At 33.9% G+C, this 12,392-nt stretch overlaps 1 protein-coding gene across 1 annotated transcript in view; it reads right to left on the bottom strand.

Moving 5' to 3' along the window:
- Positions 1-3,375: 3,375 nt before the first annotated feature.
- The window catches only part of valopa (vertebrate ancient long opsin a), a 19,725-nt gene continuing 10,708 nt past the window's right edge, over positions 3,376-12,392 (bottom strand). Inside the window, exons 3-5 of the mRNA XM_058049779.1 lie at positions 12,369-12,392; positions 11,703-11,936; positions 3,376-8,917 (exon numbers count right to left, since the gene is read on the bottom strand). The exon at positions 12,369-12,392 is cut by the window's right edge and continues 94 nt beyond it. Coding sequence (XP_057905762.1) covers positions 8,681-8,917; positions 11,703-11,936; positions 12,369-12,392 — 495 coding nt within the window. The 3' untranslated portion in view covers positions 3,376-8,680. The remainder of the gene's footprint in view (positions 8,918-11,702; positions 11,937-12,368) is intronic.

Raw genomic sequence — 12,392 nt, 5'->3', positions numbered from 1 at the left:
TTTATGTCTTATTTTCTCTTATTATGTCTACTATATTGTGTAATATGAGTGTAAAGGCCGTGTTATTTCATGTCAAGAGGGCTTTAATAATGTTAAAAACTTTATTGAAAAAGTCGTAAACAGATTTGTAATGTTATGAAAATATGAATTTATGAATAAGGAATCCTACTACACAAAAATTCCGAGTCGGGAACCAATTAACTGTGACTGATTGCACCCATCCATGACATAAATATACCATGGTGAACCAAAACACGAAAATACATTTTTAACTTATCTTAATTAAAGCCGAAGACTTGATTTTAATCTGTCGCAAAAAGTTTAAACTCAACAAGACTTTTGAAAACATGCAGTACTTTATTATGATCAATGAACAGCATCATACTTGGAGACAAAGTATGATGCTGTTCTCGAGACCTCTGAGCAGATGTTTGAGGACGAGGCCTTCATCTAGTGGGGGAAATGAAAATGAGTGATGGCTCGTCCCAGTGGCCCGCATCGGAAGCCATTTTTTCTACTGGTTAGTACCCTTAGGATATATTTAAGTTTTTGCCGATATCAAATAATTGTGGAAAACCACAAAAACCATCCCAAGTTTGGTTCCGTCGGTCCAATTTAAGACTTCAAATTGTCAAATTTAACAGCATGTTGGTGCTTTGAGACGGTGAACATTAAGTCAACGTACGTCAAGTTCCACGGCACAGCACTTATGCCACCATAACAGCCATGTCATCCGTCTCCGTACATTCAGCATTTACAACCCCGCCTGCTGTCCGTGATGGAGGGTCGCTTAATAGAGTTTGTGATGAGTGGCGCTAGCTTTACAACGTACCTGCGGAAAAAAACATCCATCATAGAAATAAGGTAAGTTGCAAATATTGATCGGTTCGGTGTTGGAGTGCAGGAAGACCTTGAAAAACACCAAGAACCGAGACGGATCATACAAATTACAAAGTGTTTTATTTGCTATGACCGCCATATTTCATTTCAATATGTCTTTCTCAGCTGCATTACACACAAATTATCATTGTTTTTTTTTCACAATCGGCAGTAACTCCAGTCAGAGTATCTACACAATCCAATCAGATCTGGCACCCGTATCAAGATGCAGCTCAGTTTTGATTGATTGCTGTCAGAGAAATATTAATTTAACAATATTTATGTCATGAACTAAGCATGACCCGGTCTGCAACACAAAAAATGTGGAGACAGGCAATGGAACACAAAAAGATTTATTATAACAAAGGGTGTCGTCACTGAGGGAAAAAGTGCAACACAACGTAAACAACAAACGCTGATGACTGACTACGGTGAACAAGTCCAAGGCCAAAAACACAACAAACAAAAACAGTCGCAGGAAGTCAGACGGGCAAAAATGACGAAAGCACGAAGCAAAGAACACCAAAGGTTTTCATGAGGGACGATCTGGCGCTGAGCTGGTTTGACCGTACGGCTTAAGTAGTCAAGATCGGTAAATCGGAAAACACCCGCCTACTGCCGTAGTAAAAACGAGAGGCAGCAGAGCGACGACACGGATCATGACAATATATTTTTAAGAACCATGACTTTTCTTTAGCCTTTGGTTTAGGGATGATCCAGTACGCCACTACCTGTATTCCTAGCTATGCTCTGAATGGGCGGACCCTTAAATCAGTACATTAATGACCTGCATTGTGTTGGGTAAGGAAAGTGGATGTGAGATGATGCTAACCATGCTAATCTGTTTGTGCTCAAATGCTCTGTTTTGCTGTCCCAAAAGTTTCCTTCCTTCCTGAAGATAAAGAACTATGCTATGCTATGCTATGAACTATGCACGTATGACATAATGAAATATAACATTGTAACTTTATTTTTGTAAATTTACAAATTTTTGTTTTTTGTATAGATAGAGTAATTGCATCCCCTCTTTTTTTTTCCAATATTAAAATTAGATATAAATGTGTTTGTTTTCTACTAAAACTAAACTAAAACTTCCTATAATATTTTGACTTATTTCCATATTATATTTTCACACAAGCAAATTTTTCAAAAATTACATTTTTTTTTCTGTTTTGTTTGTTTCACATATTACGACTTGAAAAAAAATGTTCCTTTGATATTTCATTAATGCGCTACGGAAATGAATTTTTTTCTGTTTATTCTAAAAAAAACTGTAACCCTTTTTCTCATTAGAATACTATTTTTTTATCATAATATTTTGACTTTATTCTGGTAAAGTTACAGCTTTTTCCCCACATTTCTGCTCTTTCAAATTTTCTTCTAGTAGTTATGATATTATTCTCACATTATTTTGTCTTCATTGTAGGAACATTAATAATATTTTGACTTTATTCAAAAAAAGTTACAGCTTTTTTTTTCCCCATTTCTGTTTTTTTAAACTTTGTTGTCATAGTTATGACTTTTTTCCAATTTCCAATATTACAATTAGATATAAATGTGTTTGTTTTCTACTAAAACTGAACTGACTTAAAATCGATTTTAAAATTTTTAGTTTTGTTGGGTTGGGGTTCGGTTGCACGGCGGTCGTGTGGTTAGCGCGCGGACCTCACAGCCAGGAGGACCAGGGTTCAAATGAATGAATGAATGAAAATGAGATATAAATGTGTTTTCTACTAAAACTGAACTGACTTAAACTCGATTTTAACATTTTTAGTTTTGTTGGGTTGGGGTTCGGTTGCACGGCGGTCGTGTGGTTAGCGCGCAGACCTCACAGCCAGGAGGACCAGGGTTCAAATGAATGAATGAATGAAAATTAGATATAAATGTGTTTTCTACTAAAACTGAACTGACTTAAACTCGATTTTAACATTTTTAGTTTTGTTGACTAAAACGTTTGAAGGATGAGCAAGTACTCCATATCTGTATCTGGTGCCGTACTTGGAATGGGCGGAATATAAACCAGAAGTGGGTATAATTATTTTTTAAGATGGGTCGGGCACGAGCACAACTTAGACATGGATAACCGTAAATGGGCGTGGCTTAAATCGGTACATTATTTTAAGTCTGAAATGAACATGGATTGATGAGAAGTTGCTGTATTTATTATAATTCAGCTATATGTGCACCGTGCATGTGTGGAAGTGGTCTGTCAGAATCTGTTTTTAGTATTCAACTGAATGCTACAACTTTCAGTTTTTGCGTTCACGGGAAACTTAGCGTCGGCAATTAACCTGACGTGTGTTTTTGAACTGTGGGAGCGGAAGTCAGAATTCCTGGAGAAAAACCCACGAAACCCAGAACGAGACAACATGCAACCACCTTGCAGAGATGTCCCAGTGGAGACCCAAAACCTTGATTTCCTACAACTTCCTGAAGCTCAAGTCTTGTTGGTGAGGGTTAAGCACTACAGAGCGATTTGTTGGTTTTTGAAAAATATACTTTAATAGAGACATTTTACAAGCAACATGCACCGAACCAAGCCACGTACGTACTACACTCAAAGGACTCGCCAGAACAAGACCTGACATGACATGGAATAGTGCAGTACAACAAACGGGTGGACGGTGTGCAGGACAGCAGAGTAGGAAGTGTTACATGGAAGTATTCATAGTTCATGTGCAACTTTGTGGCCGTAGTTTTTGGTATTTCAACCTGGGTTTTGGAATGGTGGGTCAGTATACCCTGAGTTTGAGTGTTGTGCACTCAATTCCTTGTTTGTAGCCTGACTGATCACCGGTTGGCATAGGCTCCAGCCATACCTGCCAGCAATTTGCATTTGGAAATAAGGAAAAATAAAAAAATCATATAAATCAAAAGTGACAAGCATATATGGCAACAAACTGGCACCGCAAGTTAAAAAAAAAATTAAAAATGTTTTAAAAAAATTAAAAAAAAAATGCTGGTCTTTCAACCAACTTTAACAGCACAAATTAAAATAGCTCCAGCCATACCTGCCAGCAATTTGCATTTGGAAATAAGGGGGAAAAAAATCATATAAATCAAAAGTGACAAGCATATATGGCAACAAACTGGCACCGCAAGTTAAAAAAAAAATTAAAATTTTTTAAAAAAAATTTAAAAAAAAATGCTGGTCTTTCAACCAACTTTAACAGCACAAATTAAAATAGCTCCAGCCATACCTGCCAGCAATTTGCATTTGGGAATAAGGGGGGAAAAAATCATATAAATCAAAAGTGACAAGCATATATGGCAACAAACTGGCACCGCAAGTTAAAAAAAAAATTAAAAAAAATTAAAAAAAAAATTAAAAAAAATGCTGGTCTTTCAACCAACTTTAACAGCACAAATTAAAATATTGGAAAAATACTAAAAACTATTTAAAACAGGAGGGCGCTGGGAATAGGCCCCAAGACCCCATTTGGGGCAGGATCTCATCCCCAACTCCACACTTTTTCAGGCAAACGAAGAACAAACTACGGTAGCTTCCAGAGGGTTTGCAGGTACGGGTTGGAGACCATACATGTAGAAGGTAAAATATGGATGACTGTTTCCCTGCAAAAAAAAAAAATCTAAGCAAGATTAAATATCTCAAATCATCTACGACCATACGTGTGTACTGGAGGTAGTATACGTATCAGTAGGTTTTGGGTTTGTTGAAACTTAAATTATCCTAATTATAATTCCCAAAAAATGAATATCCTGTTGGGCATTCGATCCTTCAAGGGAAAAAAATGTCATTAAATTTGACCCATTATGAGTTATTATCAATTTACAGTCAATAATACAATGAATGGCCCAACATGGCACAGCGTGACACTAATGAGCTAAAATGCTTCAGCTACACAATTTGCTGGATACGACACGTTTCCATCATGATCCTGTTCTACTTGCACGACACTTGTACCAGACATCTTGATTACATAGAAACAAAACAAAACAGGCACACACATACGTAAACTATGATGTCATACGTTTGGGCAGGCAAATTATGGTTCAATGAGTGGATCGGTGGGGGAACATCTTCTTCCTCGTTAATCACAATCGTTCTACTGTTATTGTTTGTATATTATGTACTAAATTAGGGGTGTCCAAACTTTTTCCACTTGGGGCCACATTATTGAAAAATGAAAGGATGCAAAGGGCCACGCTGATATTCTGGAAACTAACACAACAAACATGCTAAGAAGTTACATAATAATAATATATATATAATATATAGATATATTTCAAGAAAAAAGTGCCTCTCAGCTTAGTTCCGGTTGTTTTTATTCATTTTCCAAATATTTCAACACTCCTATTATGATTGCACATTTTCTTTTCATCTTTTCATGACTTTTTTCCTATAATATTTTGACTTATTTCCATATTATATTTTCACACAACCAAATTTTTCAAAAATTATTTTTTTTTGTTTTGTTTGTTTCACATATTACGACTTGAAAAAAAATGTTCCTTTGATATTTCATTAATGCGCTACGGAAACGAATTTTTTTCTGTTTATTCTAAAAAAAAACTGTAACCCTTTTTCTCATTAGAATACTATTTTTTTATCATAATATTTTGACTTTATTCTGGTAAAGTTACAGCTTTTTTCCCCATTTCTGCTTTTTTTTAATTTTTTTCTAGTAGTTATGATTGTATTCTCACAATAGTTTGTCTTCATTGTAGGAACATTAATAATATTTTGACTTTATTCTGGTAAAGTTACAGCTTTTTTTCCGCATTTCTACTTTTTTTAATTTTCTTCTCATAGTTATGACTATATTCTCACAATATTTTGTCTTCATTGTAGGAACATCAAAACTTAATTAAAAAACTGTATTTGCTGTTTTGTTAGATTCTCATAATATTACAGCTTTAATAAAAAATATAAAAAAATATTATTTCCATGGCAGGCTACTAAAATAATTTTTCCTCATATTTTTAAATCAAAACTTTTTCTTAGTATTTTGACTTTATTCTTGTAAAATTACTGCTGATTTTTCAATTTTTGCTGTTTTTACAAAAAAAATCTGTTTAAAAAAAAAACAAAAAAAAAAAACAGATTAGTCGCAAATGGGTCCCGGGCCTCACTTTGGACACCCCTATGCTAAATGAACAGCGTGTACTGCAAATGAAATTAAAAACCAAAAGGGACAACAACTCTGATCACTGACGGTCGAGTATATTTGTTATAATCCTAACAGGTCCCCTAAATTGTGTTGAATTACGATTTACATTCACCAAGGTGTGTTTTACTGTTTTACTGTTTTACTGTTAACCATGACAAGGCAACACATTTCACACAGATGCACTGAAGACACTGACACTGAAGGTTTTCTCCTACCTGACTGATTACAAATGTCGGAAACATAAAAGTCAGTTGACTACAAACACGTACGCTAACTTGTATAAGACAGTCAATCAAAAACCACCGTGGGTTCGGACGTCGTCAACAAACATGCAACACAAAGGCAAGTAAAAAACAAAAAAAAACACTTTGCTACATTGTTCCCTCTGCTGACCTTTGACCTGTGTGAGGATATTTTATGACTTTATTATTATTGCTGTTTACATGTGCTTGTGATGCTGATTATTCCATTGCATTTGGACCTTTTTGTCACTTGGGCTTCCTTTGTGCTCGTATTGTTGGAAATATTATTTTTTTTTTTTTAAACTAGATTGCTATTAATCTGTGTGCATGTGTACATTTTATGGACAAAAATATTGGTACACCGGCAGGAATTGAGATCATTCAAACCTGCAATAAAAGCCTGTTTTTCCGGTGATCGAGTCTGGTGCTTGTGCGTCTCACTGAACATTACAGTAACAACCTGTGAGCAGTACTACAGTACATGTCGTCACCATATCTTTGAATCAGGGCTGTCAATCGATTTAAATATTTAGTCATGATTAATCACATTTTGTCCATCATTAACTTGTAATTAATCGCAATCGCAGATAGAAATAATTTTTTATCTATAAAAAGTAGGAATGTAAATCTCTTTCCGGTAAACAATTCGATAACTACGTTGAATTTTACGTAAAGAGATATCAATTTTGGAAATAGAGGCCATTATTTTACTTTAAAAAAATAACATACAGTTTGAAATCCATCAGTTTTTGCATGTTTAATGCATGCAGTTTTCTGACGGTCCTTGAAAGCACCTTCTACCTGCACAGACTACGATACCTGTTTAATTTCACCTCATATTTGCCCCCAAATACTGATACTATGTAATGCATAAAGGTAGGATTTGTATGGTGTAACTTCTGATAAACTCCAGGCTCATACTGGTGGATGGTGGCTCGATATTCTTTCCGTGCTTTTAATTTGATGTTCCCGGCATAGTTTTACACAATACATAAATAGGACTGTATTCTCACAATATTTTGTCTTCATAGTAGGAACATTAAAACTTAATTTTCAAAAATGTACAACTGTATTTGTTGTTTTGTTAGATTCTCATAATATTACAGCTTTAATTAATTTAAAAATATTTTTCTTCATTATTTCAATGGCAGGCTACTAAAAAAAATGTTCCTCATATTTTTTTAAATCACAACTTTTTTTTAGTATTTTGACTTTATTCTTGTAAAATTACTGCTGATTTTTAATTTTTTGCTGTTTTTACAAAAAAAATAAAAAAAAACAGATTAGGTCGGCAAATCGCAGTCTTTACGTTCCAGGTGAGGTGACATTTATTGTCAGCCGTACGTTCCACTATGCATGGGTGTTAGCAGAGCGTGGAGCGTAAAGGCGTGGTGTAGCCGACATTAGCGTCTTGATGCAGACGCATAATACTGAGACTGGAATCGGATTTTTAACCGTCGAAATGCAACAAAATGCGTACAAGTAGCCCTTGTTTTACAAATATTCCGTGAGGAATTTTTGGACTTTTTAAAAAAAAAAAATTTTAGTAGTTAAATTTTTGGACTTCATTATGTCTCTCAAGTGGTGGTGCGCCAAAGAAAAGGAAAGCCAGTGGGATTCCGGAAACTGGCCTTTTTAAAACTGTAAAAAAAATCGAATTTCGGGTTATGTGTCTCAATACTTTTGTCCATAAAGTGTAGGAATCTGTTTTCCTGTGTGCATCTCGATGTTGTTTTCACTGCATGAGTGAATATATTGGCCAGCAGTGGAGCCAGTAGGGACATCTTGCATTGACCATCTCCAGCGTGGATGAAAGCATTGTCCTCGCCTGTTTACCAAGCCGCACGAATAAAGTATCCAAATTCAAAAAAAAAAAAAAAAAGGGCTTTGACTTTTTGAATAAAGTAAAAGTAGTGAAACAGCATAAAAAAACAATGCTTTCCTCCGCGGGCTTTGTCTCGGGACTCAAACGACTCGGATGAAAGGCTGCATTCCGATATTTTGGAAAAGTACGCACGAGCTGTGATTTGGCCAAAGTCGTGTGGCGCTAGCTATCCACGTGAAAGTGGACGCTATCAAGTGGAATAAAGTGCGTGTTGTATTCTGTGGCACACGACGTGTGCAGGCATGGAAAAAAAAAAGGACACTAGAGATGATAGTCATCGGCCACGCAAACTAATTAAGGCAAGCTCATATTTACAAGGAATCGAATTGGTTAAGAACTGAGTATTCCGAAATGCTCAATTCCATCTTTGGGCTGGATTCAAATCGAATATTGCGCAATAGACTGCTGCAATAGAGCTTCTTTTCCTTTCGGATTTTGCCAAGTGAAACTAAACAAAATTATCATCCAATCCTTTTCTCCCAACAAGGAAAACAATCGAGTCCAAAGGTGCCAAATAAAGGAACGTTGTCGTACATCTGCTGTTAGATTGGACACACTTTGTTCTCCGGGATGGGAAGCTGAGCGAAGGAGCCGCAGTCAGTCGGAGATTCTTCCGACCTCGGCAACGCTGTGCTGTCCACGGGGATGCGGGCCGCAATGGTGGTCATTTCGCCTATGTGGCTCTCCGCGGTAGTTCCGGGTCGCGCCGTGGTCTGGTTAATTTGGCTGTCGGGCACGGCCAGCCTGCCGGTGAAGAGCTGGATGAGGCACTTCCTGAACTGGACGGAAATCGAGAGCGTTCCAAGATGGAGAGGTTAGCGTTTAGAAGGAGACTAGTTAGACGTTCAGCTTGTTATTATTTTTGTTACTAAACGTCCTTGTTAACAGCTTGCTAGTCAGCGCTGTCACCGGTCTATGATGTCATCAGTGGTTGACTGCAATTCTTTGCTAACTAACACAGTTACGCCACAAGCCTCACACACAAAACATGTACATTTTTATATGAACATTTTATAAAATAAAATAATAAAATAATAAAATAATAAAATAATAAAATAATAAAATAATAAAATAATAAAATAATAAAATAATAAAATAATAAAATAATAAAATAATAAAATAATATAATAAAATAATAAAATAATATAATAAAATAATAAAATAATATTTTTTTAATTTAAAAATAAAAACAATTTATAAAACATGTACATTTTATATTATATAAAACATTTTCTAAAACAATAATAAAAAATGAAAATATAAAAAAAAGAAAATAATAAAATAATAAAATAATAAAATAATAAAATAATAAAATAATAAAATAATAAAATAATAAAATAATAAAATAATAAAATAATAAAATAATATTTTTTTAATTTAAAAATAAAAACAATTTATAAAACATGTACATTTTATATTATATAAAACATTTTCTAAAACAATAATAAAAAATTAAAATATAAAAAAATGAAAAAAATAAAATAATAAAATAATAAAATAATAAAATAATAAAATAATAAAATAATAAAATAATAAAATAATAAAATAATAAAATAATAAAATAATATAATAAAATAATAAAATAATAAAATAATAAAATAATATTTTTTTAATTTAAAAATAAAAACAATTTATAAAACATGTACATTTTATATTATATAAAACATTTTCTAAAACAATAATAAAAAATGAAAATATAAAAAAAAGAAAATAATAAAATAATAAAATAATAAAATAATAAAATAATAAAATAATAAAATAATAAAATAATAAAATAATAAAATAAAATAATAAAATAATAAAATAATATTTTTTTAATTTAAAAATAAAAACAATTTATAAAACATGTACATTTTATATTATATAAAACATTTTCTAAAACAATAATAAAAAAATGAAAAAAATAAAATAATAAAATAATAATAAAAATAAAATAATAAAATAATAAAATAATAAAATAATAAAATAATAAAATAATAAAATAATAAAATAATAAAATAAATCCGCCGTGCAGCCCAACTTTCATTATTTTGTTTAATTTGTTTTAATTTGTTTTACTTATGTTAAGAATGCGCTACAGGACAATAAAAAGTTGACCAAGTGGACACAAAATTACCAATTTTTGTCTATATGTCCCAACAAGTCATCTTGGGATAGGCTCCAGCTTTCCCACGACTCTAATGAGACTAAGCGCTGGAGAAAACGGATGAATGGATGAATCATTTAATAATGGAAGTCACTTGACTTCAAGTACTGGCAGCTTAGCTGATTCGACATCCTTATTTACATCGACTCTTCTTGGTGTTGACCCATTTAAATCAGCCAAAAGTAGGACATCCACGTGGGCATGCACTTCCCTCCAGGACGGTCTGATCTAGTACCGTCTTTGTGCAGATACACACAAATTTGATGTAATACGTACACATTCTACATTCATATGCTTTAACGATGGATAATATTAGGAAAGATTCCTGGTATAACCAAGCTCCCAAAGTGGTTCTGATCACGTAAATGTAATTAAATTACGTTTAACAGTAATCAACTTATCTCAACACCCAGGCCAAAATAACCCCAAACTCTAAATGATCATGAGAGTATCAAATATTCCATAATTGCCGATTGCAAACATTAATTCTAATACATTCAGATGAAATTATTCATATCTGCATACTTAACATTAAATTAGGTTAAAACTCCACACAGAGATGCCCAAGCTGAGATTCGAACCCACGTCTTACTGCCTTGCTTTATTTTGTAAAAATTATAGCTGTTATTTTTTCCATTTCTTTTTTATTTTCCAACTATTTTCACTTTCATTCAGACATCCATTTTCTATGCCGCTTGTCCAGGATCATTGGGGTATGCTGGAACCTATCCCAGCTGACTTTGCGACCATGGAATGGTCGCCTGCCAATCTCTGGGCATATTTCAATTTTTCTTGTAATTATGACTTTAGTCCCACAATACTTTGACGGTATTTTGACAATACATTTTTCTGCAACCTAATATTTTTAAAATTGCAACTTTATTTGTTGTTTTGTTTAATACCAAATAAAAAAATTAAGTTTCATTGGTGTTAAAATGATCTCAGTTTTTGTAATGGTAATGGTAATGGTAATGGTAATGGTAATGGTAATGGTAATGGTAATGGTAATGGTAATGGTAATGGTAATGGTTTTATTTCATTTGAACATGCATCAGATTCCAATTGAGTGCATCCCATAATCAGTTCCCAGTTCCACATGTCCAAAAGGAGTAGGAAGAAGCAAAGCTTATTAAATCCTACCCCTCCATCTGGTACTTTTACAATCAGTAACTGTTACATTTGTTCACTTCCTGCTTTCCATAATACAGTTTGAGTTGTTTTTTGTTTTTTTTTTAATTTTTTAAATTTTGTAATTTTTTGTCACGTACTGAAGTATGAGGTGATATGACCATACAATTACATAACCAATCACAATGACTGACTAACTAGCATATGGGCTATGCATTATGCATTATGCATCAGCAGTATAGTACAGACATAGTCGTATAAAATACATGTATTGTAAAAAGAAACCTTACCTGTTTGTTCATGAACACGTAGATGATGGGGTTATATACCGCTGCAGTCTTCGAGAAGAACGCCGGGATGGAAGCCAACCTGGCGTCCACTGAAATGGTCGGATGAGCTGTGACCAGTATGGCAAAGACTGCGTATGGCGTCCATGCCACCATGAAAGCTATAATCATTACGACGACCATACGGGTCACTTGGCGCTCGGGCTTCCTGGCGCTGGCCAGACGACCGTGGGACACCTAGAGGAAAAGAAACAAGGTTGTTGATTTTATTTGAAATGGACGTGGAGCTTTTTGGTTGCAGCATGCTTCTACCAATATATTCACCATCTCTCCTCTGGACATGTCCCAATCATCTCAGTCTGGTCTACAGGACTTTATCTCCAAGGCTTCTAACATGTAATGTTCCTTTCATGTACTCCTTCCTGATCCTATCCATCCTGGTCACTCCCAATGAGTGAGCTCAGCACCCTCCAATGTATTAGCACTTGATTTCACATCAAGTCACCCTTCACTCTCAAAGACTATGTTGTATATACGATGTCTAGCTTATTTAATGTATGTTTGTAAAGATTCATATGTACAAATTATTACCGGTGATGGCATCTAATAAGATATATCGACCAGGATACTTCTGGTGAAGTAGAATGAAGTAACGTATCATGTACTGACCTTTCTGAGCTTTTGCAAGAGCTT

This window comes from Doryrhamphus excisus, chromosome 2, assembly GCF_030265055.1.
Source record: "Doryrhamphus excisus isolate RoL2022-K1 chromosome 2, RoL_Dexc_1.0, whole genome shotgun sequence".
Classification (NCBI taxonomy): domain Eukaryota; kingdom Metazoa; phylum Chordata; class Actinopteri; order Syngnathiformes; family Syngnathidae; genus Doryrhamphus; species Doryrhamphus excisus.
Note: the sequence above shows the minus strand (reverse complement) of the source record. Positions and strands in the feature narration are given on the sequence as shown.